We start from the raw sequence: 23,064 nt of genomic DNA on the forward strand, positions 1-23,064 counted from the left end.
ACAAACAATTTTTCCCCCAGTAAATACACACATAGTACTGAAAATGTATTTCTCTTCCTTATGACTTTAATAATATTTTTTCTCCACCTTACCTTATTGGAATAATACAGTATATAATTCTCTCCACCCCCCCCCACCCGCCCCCCCCCCCCCCCGGCAAGAAGTCAGTTTGGAGGGCTTGAAGGGAGGCCCGCAAATTAACCAGTTCCCTCAATTCCCTGCCTCGGGCATTCTCCCCTAATCCGGAGCGTTTCTAGAGAGGGAGAAGAGCCGGTCACAACGACTGGCCGGACGTCCCGTAAGCAATTCCGGTGAGGTAAGGGTCCCACCGTCCGGGCTGCAGTTTCACGTCCTGGGACCGTCAGGCCCAGCGTCAAGTTTTTTTCAACCGTTAAGGAGTTCTGCCTATGTCTTACCACCACAGGGTCACGGACTTCAGGTCACTTCAGTCTCCTGTAGACAAGGATTCCTAGCCTAGGAAGTTTGCGCGCGCTGCTTGCTAATTGGTCTGCTTCTACCCACGCCAGCCAATCCGGAAACTCGCTTGTCCGCTGACGGACAAACTGCGCCGCTTTTAAGATTGGTAGCAGAGCTGCGTGTGTCGCGCCGTTTCTGACAATTCGGGCAATATGGCGTCGGAAGGTGGTAGCGATTCGCAGCTGAGAAGGAGAAGGCGCCGGGACCCGGAGGAACCGGAAAAAGCAGAACTCAGCGAAAGAGAGCTGACAGTGGTAGTGGCGGTGGCCCAAGAGAATGAAGAGGAAAATGAAGAGCGCTGGGTTGGGCCTTTACCAGTAGAGGCAACATTGGCCAAGAAGAGGAAAGGTAGCTACAGAGATAAGCCCTGGGCGAGTTGAAATCTGCATCCCCCGACTGGGAGATTTCAAACCAGACCCCCAAAACAGATGGTGTGTGATTGCGGGATTTTGTGCCCTCTGAACAGAGGATCTTCTGATTGCTGGTCATTCTATACTTGCACGTTCTCCCGAAATAGTGACTTGGGCTGAGTACAGCGTCCTTTTGGTAATACCAAACAGTGTGAATCATGGATGTGTTACAGTAACGTGTTCTAATAGATGCTAAAGCTAATTTATGCCACTACTTCCTATGCGCCTCTCATTTAATCCCTACAGCAGGTATATGAGGTTGGAATTTCTGTCTCCGTCTAGCAGATGTGAGAGTCCGGTTTTCTTGAAGGCTTTTAGTTCAGGAATGCTGTTTGTTGCGGCGCGCGGGGAGGGGGCGAGGGGGCGGTGCCTATTTAGAATCCTAAAGAGTAAGTAAAGATGATTATAATTCTGACTCTTCCAGTAATTACTTTTTTGACGTAGGAAAGTTACATAAATTTCCTGGATCACAGATTTTTCATCTAAAACCAGCGGGGTGTGGTTTTGAAACCACACGCAGGAGATACCAGGGCCTGAAGTATTTTCCTACTTTGGTGGAATAGTGAACAGGTTTTATCAAATAAAAAGGGTGGGGGAAGAGGTTAAATTTTCTTATTTTAAAAGTTCTATAAAATGTCTTTCTTAACGTGTAAGATCATTAAAATACGATTTTTCTGAAAGTTCAAATCTTACTTTATCATTCTCTCTCTCTGCTTCACACTCTTCAGTGATTCCTCATTATTTTCTAAACAAAGTCCAAACTCCCCAAATGGCCTACAAGGCTGTTCATGACATGATCTCTCCTTACCTCACCAAAACATTTCCACTGCTTCTCTATCCTAACTCTGTCTTCCTTACTCTGTACTCTAGACGTATTAAGATATTAAGATACTTGAGAATGGGACATGCCTTTTTTTCTTATTTGAATGCCTACCAGGATGTTATGGTGTATACCTGGAATAATTTCCCTCACCCTTTTTCACTTGGCTAACTTGCTCAACTGTAGCATTTGTCTTCAACCATCACCTTTCTAAAGCCTGTGACTTCTCCAGTTTGGGCCGGGTTTCTAAAGAGCACCAATCATAAATCTGAGGTAATATTTAACATCTTAATTTACAGGTAGACTTCAAATTTATGTATCCAGATTTTGAAGAAGCCACTTTTTAAAACACTGTCCACTGACACCTTTAAAGTACATAATCTTTTTTACTGCTAGGTCTTTCTGTTAAATGTTTCCATAGCAATTTCTTCATCATTGCACTTGCTACATTTTACAATTGTATATTTATTCATGTGATTGATTAATGTTCTTTTCCACTGCTAAGACTATACCCTTCTAAAAGCAAAGTCCATTCCTACTTTGCTTCAGTGCTTGCTACAGTGCTTTGCACATAGTAAGTGTTCACTTAGTATTTATTGAATGAATGAATATGACAAAGTTAATGCTCTTACTGTTGCATTAGAATATTTTTGTATGTCCTTTCTAATGGAAAAATAAAAAAAAATCAAAGTGTTGATATTAGTGTTAAGAGACAAAGATTGTACAAAGCTTAATTCAGTAGAGACAGAGACAGAAATAATTACGTGTGCAAATGTTCACCCTAGGGGCACCTGGGCAGCTCATTCGGTTAAGTGTCTGCCATCAGCTCAGGTCATGATCCCAGGCTCCTAGGATCAAGCCCCTTACCGGGCTCTCTGCTCAGTGGGAGCCTGCTTCTCCCTTTCCCTGCTGCTCCCCCTGCTTGTACTCTCTCTCTGTCTATGAAATAAATAAATAAAATCTTTAAAGAAAAAACACACACACACACACACATACACACAAAAGAAAAATGTTTGCCCTTAAGTAGATGCTCATTGTGTTTAAGCCAATAGTTTGAAGTTTGAAGAAAAAATTAAGATTTAAAAACATGTATGAGACATTAGAATAGTATCATTGAAGATTATCTAAAAAGACAGGAATTTGGGGCACCTGGCTGGCTCCATCAGTAGAACATGTGACTTTTGATGTCAGGATTGTAAATTCAAGCACCAAGTTGGGTGTAGAGATTACTTAAAAATATATTCTTTAAAAAAAATAGGGGCGCCTGTGTGGCTCAGCGGGTTAAGCCTCTACCTTGCCACTTGGGTGGCTTAGTCTGTTAAGCCGCTGCCTTTGGCTCAGGTCATGATCTCAAGGTCTTGGGATCAAGTCCCATATTGGACTAACTGCTTGGCAGGAAGCCTGTTTCCTCCTCTCTCTCTCTCTGCCTGCCTCTCTGCCTACTTGGGATCTCTCTCTGTCAAAAAAATAAATAAAATCTTTAAAAAAATAAAAAGACAGGAATTTGATAATATATTTCTAGAAATAGAACATGTTCTTTTGACACTGGATTTTTGTACTAATTTTCAGAAAGACATTATAAATTATTATATGGTACTACCTTTAATTAAACTGATGGTTTCTCAAAGACAAGAGTTATGTGTTCTTCATGTCCATGAGCCTTAACCTATTTTGTTTTCAGTAAATATCTGCTCAACAAGTAAACTAGCAGCAAAAGGAATGGTATCAGATAGGATTATATTACCTGCCTATTACATAAAGACCCAAAAAGTCAATAACATTAAAAAAGACAGAGGTCTGGGACACTTGGGTGGCCTAGTTGGTTAAGCCGCTGCCTTCCGCTCAGGTCATGATCCCAGGGTCCTGGAATCAAGTCCCACATCGGGCTCCTTGCTCAGTAGGACCCCGGCAGGGAGCCTGCTTCTCTCCGTCTCTGCCTGCCACTCTGCCTACTTACGCGCACTTGCACTCTCTCTCGCTCTGACAAATAAATAAATAAATAAATAAAATCTTCTTAAAAAAAAAAAAAGACAGAGGTCTACTTCTTTCATGTGTAAAAGGAGTCCCAAAGTAAACAGTATAAGATTGGTATAGAGGCTCCAGACGGACGTTCTTTGCACCTTGCTGTCCTAACATCACTAAGATATGGCCCTCATCTTTATCCTGAGTGTTTATTAGAATAACAGTGCTCTTATCCCAGTTCCAAGTTGTAGGACTGAGGAAGGGGACAAGGGAACAAGGGAACACTTTTTGAAAGAGACTTCCTCTTTGTTGCACAATATTTCTCATTGACACATGGTCACACCTAATTCTGGAGAAGTTGAGAAATGTCCCTTTAATAACAGCTGGATATCAACGTGCCCATGTAAAAATGGGCATTCTGTTATTAAAAGTGAAGGAAAAAGTTCATTGGGCACCAGTTTGAGTCTGCTATGCATTGGTTAATGAAAAACTACAAAACATCTCATATTTAATGTAGCAATTTTTATAGTTCTATTTGGCCATCATTGGATTATTTTACTAGATATGTCAATTTTTTTTAAGATTTTATTTATTTATTTGACAGAGATCACAAGTAGAGAGGCAGTCAGAGAGAGAGAGAGAGAGAGAGAGAGGGAAGCAGGCTCCCTGCTGAGCAGAGAGCCCGATGCGGGACTCGATCCCAGGACCCTGAGATCATGATCTGAGCTGAAGGCAGCAGCTTAACCCACTGAGCCACCCAGGCTCCCTAGATATGTCAATTTTTGCTAGTAAAATTGTTCATAACTCCTGTAATGAAATCAGTATTTCCTCGGATTAACACTTTTAACAAATGTTTTGTCCCTGAAAAGTTGAGAACTCCAGAATTTTTTTTAGCTCTAAAAGTCTATTTCAAATTTTTTCATGTTAATCTGCTCTAATGCCAGTATCAGTGACTTCAGAGAGGATTAGTGCCTTTAAAGATAAACAGACATCTTATCAGTGGCCACTGTCCTCTTGTTACTTATTTAAGTTAAAACTAATAATTGATTCTACATGGCTAAAAAGATGGTTGTGATAATTTGATGAAACTTTTAAAGGTTTTTGTTTCTTAATGGAACCTTCATATTAAGTCATAATTACTCAGTTCTTAAGTTCTGGGGACAGTTAAGCCTTTTTATACTACCTTAGAACCTGTCATGACTAACTAAATAATGGTGCTATTCACTACTATAAAACAATAGAAGTTATAAGTGATGTAACAGACACTAAATTTTTTTTCATTACATGTGAATTAAGAGAAATTTCAGAAAATCTAGAAGAAAATGCAAAATAGCATTTAGAAAATCTTAAATACAAAATAGTATATAGTTCCAGTTAAAAATACATTTTTCTTTACTTTTTTTTCCCTCAGTTCTAGAGTTTGAAAGAGTCTATCTTGAAAATCTCCCCAGTGCATCTATGTATGAACGCAGTTACATGCATAGAGATGTTATCACCCATGTGGTATGCACCAAGTAAGTCTATCACATCATTTTAATTTCTTTCTAAAAAATGTCTTTTAGGGGCACCTGGGTGGCTCAGTGGGTTAAGCTTCTGCCTTCGGCTCAGGTCATGATCTCAGGGTCCTGAGATTGAGCCCCACATTGGGCTTTCTGCTTGGTGAGGAGCCTGCTTTCCCCCACCCCCTCTGCCTGCCTCTCTGCCTACTTGTGATCTGTCAAATAAATAAACTATTTTTTTAATTTATTTTTTAAAAGATTTTATTTATTTATTTGACAGACAGAGATCACAAGCAGGCAGAGAGAGAGAGGAAGGGAAGTAGGCTTCCTGCTGAGCAGAGAGCCCAACACAGGGCTCGATCCCAGGATCCTGGGATCATGACCTAAGCCGAAGGCAGAGGCTTAACCCACTGAGCCACCCAGGCACCCCAAATAAAATATTTTTTAAAAATGTGTTTTATAAAAATGCTTCAGTTTTGAGGAGGATTTGTAGAAGTAACTCTAGGATACTGTGGATTTCTGTTTAATGTCACAGGTTTTGTGATAGTTGAAGTTAAATAAAGGCCTACTTCTCTTTCCTATATCATACAAGAAGGGTGTTCGAAGTAAGATCTGTAAAGTACCTGGCATAGTCTAGGTTTCGATAAATGGCTTCCATTTTTATATATCATACAAGGGAGACTATTCTGTATAAAATCTTTTTGAGGGGCGCCTGGGTGGCTCAGTGGGTTAAAGCCTCTGCCTTCGGTTCAGGTCATGATCCCAGGGTCCTGGGATCGAGCCCCACATCGGGCTCTCTGCTCAGCGGGGAGCCTGCTTCCTCCTCTCTCTCTCTCTCTCTCTCTCTCTCTCTCTCTCTGCCTGCCTCTCTGCCTACTTGTGATCTCTGTCTGTCAAATAAATAAATAAAATCTTTAAAAAATAAAAAAAATAAAAATAAAATCTTTTTGATACTTAACCAAACACCTTGGATAGGATACAAAACAATTGTATGTTGAACTTTGCTGTATAGAGAAGGAATATATTGAGATTTAATGATTTATCAGTTTCTGAAAACTAGTGTAATTTTCCTTCTGAAAACACTGCCTATAGGATGATCTTAACATTAACAGGTTGTAGGGTCTAGTGATTGCTGGTGAAATTTCTTTTTTTTTTTTAATGTCAAGTGCTAGCTCAATTCTGAGCCTAGTTCTTGGGATTAAAATTACTACCACAGCAACTATTATAAAATCCAGAAAAGAACTACAAAGTTTGCAATAATGGCCTTCATAAAGGAAGATTTTTTTAATATGTCATATAGTAGTCTTCATAAAGGAAGATATTTTTTTAAAAACCTACTTTGAAAGTCAGAAACTCTCATGAATGATTGCTTTGGGGGTACTAAGTAATTCATAGATCTGTTCTACAAATTAACTTTTATAATTTTATATATGCAGGACAGACTTTATTATTACTGCCAGTCATGATGGACATGTTAAGTTCTGGAAAAAAATAGAAGAGGGAATTGAATTTGTTAAACATTTTCGTAGTCATCTAGGTAAGAATTTCACTTTGTGTTTGTGTTTGTGTAGCTCTCTTAAATTGTATTGGTTAAAGTTTCTTTTAAAATTTTTTTTCTTTGAATCATGTATATTTGTTTCATTGGTATTTACTAGAGTGTTTTAATTTGATTTATTTAAATAGGAGTTATTGAGAGTATTGCAGTTAGCTCTGAGGGAGCATTGTTCTGTTCTGTGGGTGATGATAAAGCAATGAAGGTGTTTGATGTAGTGAACTTTGACATGATCAATATGCTGAAGCTTGGGTGAGTCTTTTTTTAAAGTATATATTTTTTAATTTAGTGAAATAAGTTTTAAACTAAATGTCACCATTTTGTAGATATTTCTAAACACATTATATTGCCATCCCATTAAAAAATGTGCCTTTGAATTTTGCTTAGGAAAATTTGGTATGAATCCTTGTTATGATCTCTTTGGAGGCTTCTGTTGTGTTTTTCTCATTAATCACAGTAGAAATTTTTAATCAGCATCACAGCAAGGATTCATTACATCCATTTGACGTTACTTAATGAATTAACAGGATCCATCATGTCGAAAATACTGGTGCTTAGAATTAACTTCTTTGCTGTGTTTATTTCAGTCATCTGTATTGTGTCTTATAAGGCTTGTGTACATTTTGAACTTGAAGTGATTTGTTGGTGATTTTAAACTTTGAAGTATATTAATACCCAGCCTATGTGGTTGGACTGTACAGGAATGAGATGAATACTTTAAACATGTCTTTCTTCAGATACTATACTGAATTTAAATATATCTTAATTAATGTCAGCTTTAAAGTCATAGTATTGTCAAAAAGTTTGGGACTTGTCTTAGCTCACACTGCCCTTAGAAAAGACCATAGGCTAAGTGGATTAAACAATAGAATTTTATTTTCTCAGAGTTCTGGAGGCTGGAAAGTGCAAGATCAAGGTTCCAGCAGGGTTTAATTTGTGGTGAGGACTCTCTTTGGGGACAGGATGTAGGGAGGAATGGTATCTTGATCTTTCCCTTCTCAGGCCACAGGCCTTTGGGATTAGGGCCCCACATTTATGACCTCATTCAACCTTAATTACCTCCTAATTATCTCCAGATACGATCACCTTGGGTAACTGCAACATATGAATGGTGGGGGAAGGAGAACAACAGTTCATTACATAATAGGATTTCTTTTGGAATTTCCTTCAAAACCAGTTTATGAGCCACTAAAGGAAATCAGTCTCATTACTTATGGTCAGAACTTATTTTTGACTAGAAATAGAAATATCTTTTGGTTATCTGTCCTATTCCCTTGCTTTGTTTACCCACACTAGTGGTTTTTTAAAAATTAAATCTATTGATAAATGTTGAACCTTTGCCGTCTTTGAGAATATTAAAAGAGTATTTTTTTTTAAGTTTCGGTAGAAATTCTAAAAAAGTTTTGAGAAGTACTAAGAAAGTTTTGATCATCAGCACCAACATTGGAATAACTGTAACTTTTCAAACTTAACTGCAAAGGAGACAACACTCATTTGAGTGTGTAAGTTCAGTGAATTAATTAAATTTGTCCCAGTTATTTTACCCTTTGTTCATCAAGTATCATGTTCAAACTTTATAGTTTTAAGATCAAGTTACTAATAATGAGAATGCGATATCAAAATGTTTTTCTTTTGATCACAGTCATAACTAAAATGTTTTTATTTTAAACATTTCGAGGATGGATTTATCAAGTATACTGTTACATGCTAACCTATTTAAAAGTAAGTTACACATAGACTGAGATGTGGACAGAAATCCGAAAGGCAATGCCTTGAAATATTTTAAGTTTTGGGTCTGATTAGGTTTTCTTATCTACCCAAAAGAAGTAAATGATCTACTATATGCAGTTCTTTTTGTGGTCTGATAAATCTTCAGAAGTTACTACCATTATATTAATGAGGTCAGAAAGAGAAAAATTAGTAACTCTCTTAGTTCCTTCCCATTTTCTATCTCTCTGCTACTTTGAGCAAGGAATCCAAAATTAATCAAATCATTGTCCAGGGCACTTTTCTGGTGGTGAGGGTGGAAAAAGATGCTTATTTGTATTGATCTCTTTTTTTCCCTCAATTCTTAAATATTTTAGCTATTTTCCTGGACAGTGTGAGTGGATCTATTGCCCAGGGGATGCCATCTCTTCAGTTGCTGCTTCTGAGAAGAGCACAGGAAAAATTTTCATTTATGATGGTCGAGGAGATAACCAGCCACTTCATATCTTTGACAAACTCCATACATCACCTCTTACTCAGATACGGCTGAATGCAGTTTACAAAGCAGTAGTGTCTTCTGATAAATCTGGAATGATTGAATACTGGACTGGGCCTCCTCATGAGTATAAGTTCCCCAAAAATGTGAACTGGGAATATAAAACTGACACAGATTTATATGAATTTGCCAAGTGCAAGGCTTATCCAACCAGCATATGTTTTTCACCTGATGGGAAGAAAATAGCTACTATTGGTTCTGATAGAAAAGTTAGAATTTTCAGATTTTTAACTGGAAAACTCATGAGAGTCTTTGATGAATCACTAAGTGTAAGTACAATATAAATTTAATGAATGTTTCCTTTCTGAATGTCTTTATTTTGTGCTATTTCTTAAAAGATATTTTTTATGGGTGTAGATATTTACGTGGATGGTTATTTTCTCTTAGCACATTGAAGATATTATTCAACTGTCTGCTCTCTTTCATTGTTCTTCAGAACTCTCTTCCCTAGTTTTATGATGTGGTATCTTTTGAGCCAGTTATCCTTACATTTATGTGGCTATTTCTAGTTTAGTTTTGTTTGTAAGTTCATCCTCTTAAGCTCCTCAAAACTCATTCTAGACTTTTTTCTTACCCTTTTCTTAACTCTGTTCATTCCTGCCTGTTTGTATGACTGCTCCCAAATTGATTTTTCCAGCTTTCTGTTGTGAAAAGAGCTGGTGCTATCCTTTGTTTTGTTTTGGTTTGGTTTGGTTTGGTTTGGTTTGGTTTTGGGTTTTTTTGTTTTGCTTTGTTTTGCTTGTCTTCATGAATGGCACCAATATCCATTTGCTTGCACAAACCAAAGAAACCTGAATCATCCTTAACTCTTTTTCCTTACCCCTCTTTTTAATTCATCATGAGTCCTGTCAGTTTTACTTTCTAAATATGCTTTAAATTTATCAATTTCCTTTCAGCACAGCTGTCAATACTAAAGCTCATGATATTTTGCCTAGACGATCTCATGGCCTACTGCCTGTGTCCTGGCTTCCTCCTAATCTGTTATACACGCTGTACCCAGAGCAATTTTTTTTAAATTTAAAATTTAAAATTTTTATTTATTTTTTAAAGAGTTTATTTATTTATTTGACAGACAGATCACAAGTAGGCAGAGAGGCAGGCAGGGTGGGGGCGGGGGGCGGGAAGCAGGCTCCCCGCCGAGCAGAGAGCCAGACGCAGGGCTCGATCCCACACGACCGGAGCCGAAGGCAGAGGCTTTAATCCAATGAGCCACCCAGGTGCCCTTGGAGCATTTTTTTTTTTTTTCTTTAAATGCACATCTGATCATGTCATTCTTTGAACTTTTTAGTGACTTCCTGTTCTTAGAATCAAGACCAAATTCATGTCCTGCCTTGTTGTGGCCTTTGCCTACTACTCTGCCCTACTGTAAATCACCTTTCTCCCTTCCTCTTACTCTAGCCATTTAGGCTTTCTTTCAATTTCTTGAACATGTCTCCCACCACAGGGCCTTTGCATATGCTGTTCTTGCTGCCTGGAGTCACCCCTCCCCCATTCTTTCCATTACCTGTTGAATTTACACTTCAAAATCTTAAAGGGTCACTTCCTATGGGAATTCACTGTTTATATAATCTAAGACGGTTTTTTTTTTTTTTTTAAGATTTACTTATTTATTTAGAGAGAGCACAAGAGAGGGTAAGCATATCTGCGAGCTGGAGTGGGGATCAGAGGGAGAGAATCTTCAAGCAGACTCTGCCCTTGCTCAGTGTAGAGCCTGACTTGGGGCTTGATCTTAACACACATGAGTTTACAACCTGAGGCAAAACCAAGAGTTGGTTGGTTAACCAACTGAGCCACCCACCTACCCGTAGGCCAACTTTTTTTTTTTTTTTTTTTTTAAGATTTTATCTATTTATTTGACAGAGAGAGATCACAAGTAGGCAGAGAGGCAGGCAGAGAGAGAGGGAGAAGCAGGCTCCCTGCCAAGCAGAGAGCCCAATGCGGGGCTCAATCCCAGGACCCTGAGATCATGACTTGGGCCGAAGGCAGAGGCTTAACCCACTGAGCCACCCAGGCGCCCCAGGCCAACTTTTTTTTTAACGTGACTCAGTGTCACTGTTTAATTTTCCTGTAGAGCATTTGGCATGGTCTTATTTTTGATTAATACATATCAACCCCTCATAAATTAAACTCTACGAATTTATGGTCCCTTATCTATTTTGGTTCCTGTTTGTATCTCCAGCACTGAGAACAATACCTGATACATAACTGCTAACAAGAATTTGTTAAAACAAAACAAAACAAAAAACAAAAAAAGAATTTGTTAAAGCATGTAGTTGTAGAATAAGAGTTTCTGTCCATGCAAAGTTAACTGTTTTTTTGTGGAAATTTGGATTTCATCATCGCTAATGGTATGTTGAATCTTCTAAGAATCTGTGGGTTGAACCTTTGTAGCAGTAATGTTTATTGTATGACCTTGTCAATTTTACACTCTTGGTAGTGACCAATTTATATTAGATTCCCTGCATTAAGGTCTTAAATTCTATTATTTTTATTAGTGACACTCTTATTTGGTGGCAAGTAGCAGTAAGTTGGGTGGATTATCTGCCTAAAGTAGTATGAATCCAGACAAATGTGAAGATGTATTTGCAGTCAAATCATCCTCATGACTCATTTTCTTGGTGGAAGAGAATAGCTCTCCCCTATACTTTTAAGAAAAGGAGAAAACGTCCTTTGTAGTGTTTTCTTCTTTAATGTTAGATGGTAATTAAATATTAATTTAAATATAACTTAACTCTTTACCAGCTTGCAGCTCTTCAAAGATTCCTTCGGAAAAGAAACATTTAAAAACACAGTCTTTAAAAAAATAAATAAAATAAAAAAAAAATAAAAATACAGTCTCTGGATGTATATCTCTTAACACGAATACTCTTGAGCTGTTCAGTCTACTCTGTTCATCCTTGTCTTCAACATTTGTTGAAGTCCGAGGGCTGAGATGATAAGAGAAAATCAGTAGTAAAGGTTATGATAGAAGTTGAGATTCAGAATAAGAGAAGTTACCAAAACAAAACAAAAACAAATGCCAAGTAAATTAGTTAGAATGCTAGTGAGTAGTGAATGTGTGGAATCTCACAGTTAAAGAGATATGCATATGCGGCCTACGGCTCTATAGTTCTGTATCACAGAGGCCCTGGTATTAAGACTAGAATATGTAAAAAGATACCAATGTACTTATCAGGATGGATTAACATTTATGAAATACTTCACTGGCAGAAGTATTTATGAAATACTTCATTTTCATTGGCAGAGGGCCAGTGAAAATGAATCCTTCTCGGGGTGCCTGGGGGCTCAGTTACGTGTCTGCCTTTGGCTCAAGTCATGATCTTGGAGTCCTGGGATCGAGCCCTACATTGGGCTCCCTGCTCAGCGGCGAGTTTGTTTCTCCCTCTGTGATCTCTCTCGCTTTCGCTGTCTCTCAAATAAATAAATAAAATCCTTAAAAAAAAAAAAAAGGAAAGAAAATGAATTTTCTCTGTAACAAAATAATCAAGCGTCCCTCACTACAAAAATGTACTCTGGCATCTAGGCTATTTCTAGCATACAAACAAACAATTATCAGTCTCAGAGACTGGACACAAGAAACTCTAATGACCAGGCTTTTTATCTGTCCTGTAAGAACTTTGCTTCTTGTTGTTCCCTCATACACATACCTCCTTTTGTCTTTTGGAGTTACTGACATTGTTCTTTCCGTATCTAGAAAAACAGGGTTTCTAGTGAATGCAAGCCTGAAAAAAAAAGATTGAACATAAGCCTGGTTTCTTTCCATCTCCAGTGGAGACCTACTTTTGAATTCTGCTGCTTGATGCCCTAAATATCTGGAAAAGTGAATGAAAGATCATATTTTGGGGGAAACTTACAGTATAATAATACATAGTAATTATGATGTGACCCTATCTGAAATTATTTTAAATACTAAAGAAAACCAAATAACAAAACTAGAGAGCACTCAAAAATATTCATCCACACAAAGTCACATTTACCTAATGATAATCTGTGTTGTACATTCTGTAAAAATAACTTGAAACATTATTTTTTAAAGATTTTATTTATTTATTTGAGAGATGGAGATCACAAGTAGGCAGAGAGGCAGGCAGAGAGAGAGGAGAAAGCAGGCTCCCCGCTGAGCAGAGAGCCCGATGTGGGGCTCGATCCCAGAACCCTGGGATCATGACCTGAGCCAAAGGCAGAGGCTTTAACCCACTGAGCCACCCAGGTGCCCCGTATGAAACATTTTCTAAAATGTCATGAAATTGTTATAAATTAATGAAATAATAAGAGTTCATTCATTCAACAAAAACTGAGTGCTTGTTATATCATGTCAGGCCCATGATCCCTGTATAGGGACCTTACAGTCTAGTTGCGTTGTCCACATGTGGTCACTAGCCACATGTGGCTATTGAGCACTTGATAGGAAGCTAGTCCAAATTGAGATGGGCTGAAAGTATAAAATACAGGATTTCAAAGACCTAATATAAGAAACGTAGAATGTAATACATCTCAAAAAAATTTTTTTAAGATTTTAAGTAATCTCTACATCCATCATGGGCCTCGAACTTACAACCCTGAGATCAAGAGTCACATCCTCTACCACCTGAGCCAGCCAGGTGTCCCATCTCAATTTTTTAATATTGCCTAAAGCGTAAATGATTATATTTTGGATATATTAGGTTCAATAAAACATTTTTTCTGAAGATTTTATTTATCTCAGAGAGATAGAGAGAAAGCACAAGCAGGGGAGGCAGCAGGCAGAGGGAGAAGGAGGATCCCTACTCAGCAGGGAGCTTGATGCAGGACTCGATCCCAGGAACCCAGGATCATGACCTAAGCTGAAGGCAGACGCTTAATCGACTGAGCCACCCATGCATCCCGGAATAAAACATTATTAAGACTAATTTCACCTGTTTCTTTTTAAGTAGCTACTAGAAAATGTAAAATTATATATGTGGTTTCCATTATATTTCTATTGGAAAGTACTTGTCTGTGGCTTGTAAAAGGCAGTAGATAGAGTTTCAATAGAGAAAACAGTAGTTACATTAACTTTTAAGAACCAGTTAGCATAAATACTATTTTTTATGATTGAACTTACTTATTTTCTGCTTATAGTATTTAGAATCCTCCTGAAGATGACGCATAAGTACGTAAACTTTCAGTAGCTCTTAATGTGTTCTGTGCTTCTATTTAAATTCTCATTCATGGGGTGCCTGGGTGGCTCAGTGGGTTAAGGCCTCTGCCTTCAGCTCAGGTCATGCTCTTAGGGTCCTAGAATCGAGCCCCGCATTGGGCTCTCTGATCAGCAGGGAACTTGCTTCCTCCCTGCCTCTCTGCCTACTTGTGATCTCTCTCTCTGTCAAATAAATAAAATATTTTTTTAAAAAATCTCATTCCCTTTATCATGTAGCTTTTTTGTTAATAAATGGTTTGCTTCTTAGATGTTTACTGAACTCCAGCAGATGAGGCAACAGTTACCCGACATGGAATTTGGCCGACGAATGGCTGTAGAACGTGAGTTGGAGAAGGTGGATGCAGTAAGATTAATTAACGTAGTTTTTGACGAGACTGGACACTTCGTGCTGTATGGAACAATGCTAGGCATTAAAGTTATAAATGTAGAAACAAACCGGTAAGTTCTAACATGAAGTGTTTTAAAAGTGCATTCATTTTTGGGGGACCATTTCCTCCTCTAGGGAAACAATGGGAGTTTTGTTTGTTCCAGGACAAGTGGAATGCTCCCAAATGTCTAAACTTAACCAAATGTTTTGACTGGATTTTTCTGTGGTCTTTTGGTTGTTTATAATCTTATGTAAAAAGTTTCCACTCATGTTTGTAAAAGAAGTGGAAAAAAGATATGCATAGTTTCAAGTTGTTGTGTGTGTGTGTGTGTGTGTGTGTGTGTGTGTGTTTTTAACAAGTTTCAGTCTCTCTTTTGCTTATTGATTTAAATTAGCCTGGTTCATGTTAAATGTTGCCAAATATTTTAACCACAGAATTCAGCATTACATCCTGCTAGACATAAAATCAGAAGTTAAAATGCATGAAACCACCATAAGCCTTTTGTGCAAACAGTCCATTTGGTTTTAGTACAAAATAGCCACAGTAAGATACTATCACTGAATATAAATGCAAAGAACTTGAAGTATATTTTAAAGAGAAAAAAATCTAGTGCTATGCATTTTCACATGTAAACAAATTTATATTGTAGTTCTTGGCAGTATAGAATCTTTGAAGGTTTACAGAACAATTAAAATAATAGCGACAGGGATAGGTTAAAACTATGTGACTGAATGTATTTTTTTTTAACCTGGAGGTTCCAGCCACCTACCAATTTAAAATCATTCTTTTTGGGGGAAGGGGATAGAGAAACATTTCTTTAAACTTTTACTAGTTATTTTATACAAAGGTAAAGGATAAAGGATAGTTGATTCCTACCTTTTAACTATAAAGTTTTTGTAATTGGACTTCATTCTGATAATTTTATTGTATAAAATGTATTTTCTAGGTGTGTGCGCATCTTAGGCAAGCAAGAAAATATTAGAGTGATGCAGTTGGCTTTGTTCCAGGGAATAGCCAAAAAACATCGTGCTGCAACTACTATAGAAATGAAAGCTTCTGAAAACCCTGTTCTTCAGAATATTCAAGCTGACCCGACAATAGTTTGTACATCTTTCAAAAAGAACAGATTTTATATGGTATGCGGAAGTACGAGGAAAAAGACCTTAATTCTTCCAATTTGGTTGGAGTTTTATTTTCTTAGCTTGTGCTTTCAACTGAAGAGAATGTTAGCAATAATAGCATACTTTCTAAACAACCAGAATACTATCTTAAAACATTAAGATTTTAGAATTTTTAACTAGGACTTGATTTTGTACTGTTTTCCTTCCTGTTTTGAAAATTTTTCAACCTGGCTTCTGCAACTGTTTTTGTTGTCTAAGAGGTTAGGAAATAAGCGGTTATGGTAATAATTGCATCCAAAATAGCTTTGCTGTGGGGTTTTAAAATTCTGCAAAAGATTGTTTTTCATCTTTTATTCTGAAACATAATTTATCTCCCTTGAACTTGCACACTTCCTTCTCTAAGCACATTTCTTTTTATTGCCTTTTAACTCCCTTGTAATGGTGCTACCTTAAAAGTGAATATTCCTGAGGAATTACTTTTTTTCTACAGTACTACAGGTACTTTGCATGTTAACTAACATTGGGCTCAAAATCAAACACCAAGCTATCTAAGAGTAGCAGTGTCTAAAAAGCAGAAAAAAATCTAAAATACAGAGACCTCTGCCCTACCCTTCTGTTTTCCCCACTGAAGTCACAGACTTTCTAAGTCCCAAATTTGGCTATTTCTCTGCCTAAAATCTTTTAATGGCTCCTCAAATATCTATATTACATGGCTCTTCTACCTGTCTGTCTTCATTTTTAGTTCATTTGCTACATTGGCTATACTGAATTTGATCCCGTTTGCAGTAATTGAGTGTCCTTGTTTACCTCAAGGTGTTTGCACAGGCTCTTCCTGCTGCCAGTCACACACCTGTCCCCAGTCCCTACTCTCACTAGGTCTCAGTTTGGAAGCCTTCTCTCGACATCAGGTCTGATTAGGTATGCTTGCTTGTGAAGTATGTCACAGTTTTTGGAATAATTTTTTTTTTTTTAAATCTCTGACCCTATCATCTCCTCAATATAAAATTCTCAAATACAGGATCTTATGTTTTCTTCACTATTCACAAGGTTTGGTAAAGTGTCTGGCTCATTATAGTATACTCATTCTTTCTATACTTACTCATTATAGTATACTCATTATAGTATACTCATTATAGTATACTCATTCCATAGTATACTCATTCTATAGTATACTCATGATATATTGTAAGCAGCTGTGAAGCTATTCAAGTTACCAGCATTTGATAAATGTAGGAAATAGCAGCTTATCGCAACCAAACTTTTAACCTAAAATGGGTACATTCTTTTAAGATGAAAATTTTATTTATAATAGTCAAGGTCTTTGCTAAAAAATTAATACATATTGAAGGAAAAGAATTTTTCTTGTTTTACCTGTAATTTAACTGTTTTGAAGGTAAAAGTTAATTGTAATAGGGAATCCTTGGTATATACTAAAAACATGTACTAATGTTTCATTCACTTCATCAAAAACTTTAACAAGTTACATTTTCTTTTTCTTCTTCTAGAGTTTACTTTTATGTTGATTAAATCATATATGTTCCTTGTAATCACTGAAGAAAAAGAAAGTCACTCTATGTGCATCTTTATACAGCTAATATAAAATTCTTTCATTTTTAGACATACGTATTCATGAGTAAAAGCAAAATGGTGTACATATGTATAAATTTATCCTTTTTTCAAATCCAGTATCATGAAATAAAATTTTACAGAATTTGAACTCTAGTAGTTTAATACATAAGCTAAATCAAGACAACTATTTAAAAATTGATGTTCAATTCAAAGGCAGACATGCCCTTCCTTTGAAAACTGGAGAGTAACATTATAAGGCAACTTGGTTGTTTGTTAATTTGGACTTTATACAAATAGATCAGGAATGACATTAGGCAAGATGGGGCCTGGGACACTGGCTTTACTTCCTGGAACTCAATTGGTTATCAGGTAGGGCTTTCTTGGGAGAAAAAGTCTCTACTTAATGAAAGTCAAGTTAAAAAACAAAAAACAAACAAACAAAAAACAGGCTTAGAGAAGTCCAAAGTTTTAACAACTGAAAGGTTTCTTCAGTTTTCCCAATACCCTGAGGTACCCTGAAATTTCTACAACTTCACTCAAAATTTATATTCTTTCTCCCAAGCTTCAGGATTTAGATAGAACAGATGGGGCTTTGCAGGCAATAAAAAAAGAAAGTCAAGATGCATTTCTGATTCATCTTTGAATCCTCAGGCTACCTAGCACCAGGTTCTGCCTTTGTAACAACAATTACTAATATGTATATAGTACCTTATACATGTTAGGCACTGTTCTCTAAGCATGTTATATCCCTTCATTTAATCTTCACAGCAGGTACCACTTTGAGGTAGTTATTATCATCCCCATTTATGAATGAGGAAATGGAAGAAATGAATTTACTTCCCCCAAATCATGTAACTAGTAAGTAGCGGAGCTGGAATTCAAACCCAGGAAATCTAAATAGTGGAAAGTAAGCAACAGATGACAGGTTTTGACATATTAGCTGGCAGAAGCAGAGAGCTACCTCAAATAAAACTGCATCTTGTTAAATGTATACCCAAAAAGAAATTAAATCCTATTTGAAATCATACATCTTCATTAATGGATTTTCATATTAGACAAGTGTAAAAATAATTTAACTGTATTACACATCCTGTGATAGGAAGTGATTCCTGAAATAAGGATTTGTTCTGATGTGAATTCTTTTTCCCAAATACCATAAATAGACATGAAATTTTCTTGTTGTTAAATTTTAACCAGGTGAAAATTTTACTCATTCACTCTAATTTTCTTTTGAGTTTACCAAACGAGAACCAGAAGATACAAAAAGTGCAGATTCTGACAGAGATGTTTTTAATGAGAAACCTTCAAAAGAAGAAGTCATGGCAGCTACTCAAGCTGAAGGACCTAAACGAGTTTCAGATAGTGCCATTATCCATACAAGTATGGGAGACATTCACATCAAACTTTTTCCTGTTGAGTATGTACTATTTCTGTTGTCTTAAACACCAATGTAAATGTGTTTATTTGAAGAAACTGTGCAATTTAAAATTACTTCAACTTGAGGAATTTTAAAGAAGTGTTTGATAGAGCATCTACCTTTAGCTTTCTGATAATTGTTCCTCTAGAAAATGGGAAAATTTTATACACATACTTCACAGGTTTATTATTAGGAACATGAAACATATCTACAAAAGTGCTGAATGTAAACTATAAGTGATATACAAATATATTAACTATACATCCCAACATGGTTTTTAAAGAAAATTTCCTTTCCCAGGAACTGAACCCACTATATGAATTCAGTGAACATATGTATCTTAAGGTACTGTAGTTGTATTTTTTAACCTGCTAAATGACTCTGAAATTTAAATACTGTCAAATTCAAACATAATAAGCAATCATGATCTAAAGATAATATACTAAACAATATGAATATACTGTGGCTTATATGCTCTTTCAACTCTTGCTTATCCTGAGGTTAGAAGAGGTTATGAAAAAAAAAAAAAGATTCTGAAAGTTTCAGAAGATATTGAAAACACCATTAAGAAGCATAACTGCAAAGAAAACTCTTAAGATGCCCTGAATAGATTTCATATTTTTAACATGTGTCTTATTAGGTGCCCTAAAACAGTGGAAAACTTCTGTGTTCACAGCAGAAATGGTTATTATAATGGACATACATTTCACCGTATAATTAAGGTAAGGTATACAAAAAATTTTTTCGAAGATTTATTTATTTGAGAGAGAGCACGAGCAGTGGTGAGAGGGGCAGAAGGAGAGAATCTTCAAGCAGACTCCCCACTGAAGGCAGAGCCCAACTCGGGGCTTTATCCCACAGGCCTGAGATCATGACCCAAGCTGAAACCAGGAGTCAGATGCTTACTGACTGAGCCACCCAGGTGCCCCAAGTTGACAGAAAATTTAAGTGATTTCCGGAACAGTATGTTTTCGTATAACCACAGGTTTAAACCTAAGGAATCGTCCTGTCTCACAATGATCAGTTTGTTAGAAAGGAATAGGAAAGGGGGCCTGGGTGGCTCAGTCAGTTAAGCATCTGCCTTTGGCTCAGGTCATGATCCTGGGGTTCTGGGATGGAGCCCTACATAGGGCTTCCTGCTCCTCAAGGAATCTACTCCTTCTCCCTCTGCCTGTCACTCCCCCTGCTTGTGCTTGCTTGCTTGCTTGCTCTCTTTCTGTCAAATAAATAAAATTCTTTTAAAAAAAAATAGGAAAAATGGACTGTAGAAGCCAAAAAAAAAAAAAAAGGATGGTCATGAATGTCAGATTTGGAATCAAGCGCAGGAATAGTGACTTGGTACTTTTTAGAAACACTGCCTCAGTATTTTGTCAGCAGCTAAAATCAGGGTCAGATACGGAGTAAAAGGTCATGCTTAGATAAAACCCAAAGCTAAGGTTACTTGTACCTAGTGACTGGATAAGGTCTAGATCTAGCAGATAAGATTTTAAGTAATAAAAGAGACATGATGCCACTTAATCTTTGAGAACCACTAATTAAAACCTGAAGAAGAGAAAGAACTTGGCCCAGGATTTTGTTGAGCTGTGTTCTATAAAATAGATGGGGCAGTAATACAGTTCTTGGTAACTAGCAGGTCAGAAATGACAAGGGGGATGGATAATCAGATCTGGGGGGTTCTGAAAGAATTAGTAAATGACTCACCAGGCAATCCAGAGTTTTTAGGGAAAAGGAAGAGTAGTGTTTAAAAGTAAAAGGAAGAGTAGTGTTTAAAAGGTAGTGTTTAAGCAATGGAAATACATCTTCTAAAGTAAAGTATAACTTACTGAGGTTTTAATAAAATCAGTTTATAGAGAGACAGTTAAGAAAAGTTAAGATTTTACTGACTATACAAGACTCTTAAACATAAGATTCCAAAGTGTGCATGTAGAAAAAGTGAAGTGTAATGTGTTTTTTGTGTGCTTCCTGTTAAGGGCTTCATGATTCAGACAGGAGATCCAACAGGAACTGGTATGGGAGGTGAAAGCATATGGGGAGGAGAATTTGAAGATGAATTTCATTCAACATTACGACATGACAGACCATATACACTCAGCATGGCCAATGCTGGATCGAATACTAATGGATCCCAGTTTTTCATAACAGTAGTACCAACGGTAAGAACAGCATTGTCTATAAGCCACAGAGTCATAGATTATGATCGAAGAATGAATTCAGTGGAGGAGAGCTGCAGGATTCTCTACCATTATTTATATCTGCCAGGATATAAAAATGAAAACAATTTAAATAAGAAAGTAGAAAATTACCTAACAAATTGGATTTTACTTTGTAAAATTCAGGACACTTGAGTTTAAGTGAACTTGCCAATACTAGTTGTACAACAGAAAACAAATTATTTCACTTCTGGGGCTGTTTCCTTATCTTCAGAATGGGAGAAATCAGAGTATATGAATTCTGAATTTTAAGCGCTTTATTCTGTATTTTTATATCTCTGAAATCAGAATGCAGCCCATAATCAACAGCACTGTAGATTTGCTAAAATACAGCATTATATAAGAATATAAGAATATTCTTTATACTCATAGAAGAATATTCATTATATAAGAATATAAGAATATTGCACTTTCTTGCTATGCAGTTACACAAAATTATACAAATTATTACACTTTATTTTTTGGAATGAAGCACCATGCAACAAAGGAACAATATTTGTAATTACTATCAGGCACAAAGTCTCATGTAATATTCATAGTACTTCTAGTATCACTATGCCCAGTTTTAAAAATAGATGAGGAAATGAAACAGACATGATTAACTTGCCAGAGGTCAAGCAGGCAGCAAAAGCCAGCATTTGAGCTCCCATCTCTCTAATATGAATGAGCAGCATGTGCTAACAGTTCCAAACTGCCTCTTTCTTATACAAGTAGGAATCCTGCAGAGAAATTTTAAAGCCTTAGGCATAATTCTTGAGCTATGCAGAGAGACTTACCTTTAGCAAACATCTTCTAGCTCCCTTTGGTCTGAAAGATGCAGATATCTAATTAAACATTATACTGTGCTTTTATATTTTTTCATATAATTATGGAAATCACTCATAAAAGCTGCTAAATGAAGTTAACTGCACATCTTTTTAATTAAATTTTAAAAATGAAGCATAAACTTAAATTCTCTTTAATTTGCTCACCCAGAGGGTATGATTTAAGAAATCTGGGTTTACCAAGATTTCCCATTTCTCCTCCAATGCAGCCTTGGCTTGATAATAAGCACACAGTGTTCGGACGAGTGACTAAAGGAATGGAAGTTGTACAAAGGATCTCCAATGTCAAAGTCAATCCCAAAACAGATAAGCCCTATGAGGATGTCAGCATCATAAATATTACTGTCAAGTAAAATAAGGTTTGTCTCATTGTATGTGTAAATAGAAACACACATATATCAAACAGGGTTATTTTACATTAGAAAGCTCTTAGGACTTGCTGAACATACAAATCATGTTTCAAGGATCCAATATTATGTTTTTATATTTTTCATTAAAGGTCCTTTTTAAAAACTCTGCCTTTGATTTTTCTTGCAGCATTTCTCATCCTAGGAGGTAATAAACTGAAGTGGACAAATTTGGGCAAATAGCATCCCTTACATGTAATCTGTCATGAGACCCAAAACCAGATTAAATAATGAGAATCGTATGCATAGGTTGCTTAGCTTTTTAAGACATGCCACATTATCTGCCCACATGTTTCTTTAGATCCACTAAAAAAGTATAACAGGATCTAATAGTAATATACCACTTCCCTTCTTTTCTTAGGTTTATGTTTCATGTCATATAGTTTTGCCTTTCATTGTTAAAAATAGCAAGTAGTGTTAAGTGAAGTTTCAGACATAAATAGGAAGTTGTAGTTTATTAAAGATTTAGGAATAACTTATTCTGAGTTTCAGGTAAATCACATTTAAATGAGTATTACACCTAGTGTTTAAATATAAGAATAAGAATAAATTAATACTTCAGTCCTTAATTTTACATACAGGTCCATTTTACTATTTTCACATTATTTTCCTCACGTAACTAAATTCAAATTTACTGTCCTCAAGTTATAGTATCTTTTCTTACCTTACTAAATATACCATCAAGAAAGTATATATTGGGGTGCCTGGGTGGCTCACTGGGTTAAGCCTCTACCTTTGGCTCAGGTCATGATTCCAGGGTCCTGGGATGGAGCCCCACATCGGGCTCTCTGCTCAGCAGGGATCCTGCTTCCCCCGCTCTCTCTGACTGCCTCTCTGCCTACATGTGATCTCTGTCTGTCAAGTAAATAAATAAAAATTTTTTTAAAAAACTATATATTAAGTAAAACTTTTAGTAGCTAATAATGGAGCAATTATTAGTAACTCGAGCTGTAAAACAGTATGAGTTCAAAATGTTGTATTGATTT

At 36.6% G+C, this 23,064-nt stretch overlaps 1 protein-coding gene across 3 annotated transcripts; it reads left to right on the top strand.

Moving 5' to 3' along the window:
• Positions 1-629: 629 nt before the first annotated feature.
• On the top strand, positions 630-22,179 carry LOC111156953 (peptidylprolyl isomerase domain and WD repeat containing 1). Of its 3 annotated transcripts, none has more exons than XM_022518124.1 (11): positions 630-825; positions 5,081-5,183; positions 6,605-6,705; positions 6,852-6,972; positions 8,805-9,252; positions 14,410-14,600; positions 15,477-15,666; positions 18,456-18,637; positions 19,278-19,359; positions 20,608-20,790; positions 21,881-22,179. In XM_022518124.1, the coding sequence occupies exons 1-11, from the start codon at positions 630-632 to the stop codon at positions 22,022-22,024; spliced, it is 1,941 nt and encodes a 646-aa protein (XP_022373832.1). In that variant the 3' UTR covers positions 22,025-22,179. The 3 variants fall into 3 exon arrangements, with proteins under 3 accessions (XP_022373832.1, XP_022373835.1, XP_022373834.1); XM_022518127.1 differs by having other exon boundaries at positions 637-825; positions 5,081-5,119; XM_022518126.1 differs by lacking the exon at positions 630-825 and having other exon boundaries at positions 5,085-5,183; positions 6,605-6,630; positions 6,950-6,972.
• Positions 22,180-23,064: the final 885 nt, after the last annotated feature.

Source organism: Enhydra lutris, unplaced genomic scaffold, assembly GCF_002288905.1.
Source record: "Enhydra lutris kenyoni isolate GAN:26980312 unplaced genomic scaffold, ASM228890v2 scaffoldscaffold50, whole genome shotgun sequence".
Classification (NCBI taxonomy): Eukaryota; Metazoa; Chordata; class Mammalia; order Carnivora; family Mustelidae; genus Enhydra; species Enhydra lutris.

Coding starts and splice junctions, on each gene's coding strand:
- LOC111156953 (XM_022518124.1), top strand. CDS start 630: ATGGCGTCGGAAGGTGGTAGCGATTCGCAGCTGAGAAGGAGAAGGCGC. Junction 826..5,080: donor ATTGGCCAAGAAGAGGAAAG/GTAGCTACAGAG, acceptor TTTTTCCCTCAG/TTCTAGAGTTTGAAAGAGTC. Junction 15,667..18,455: donor AAAAGAACAGATTTTATATG/GTATGCGGAAGT, acceptor TTTTCTTTTGAG/TTTACCAAACGAGAACCAGA.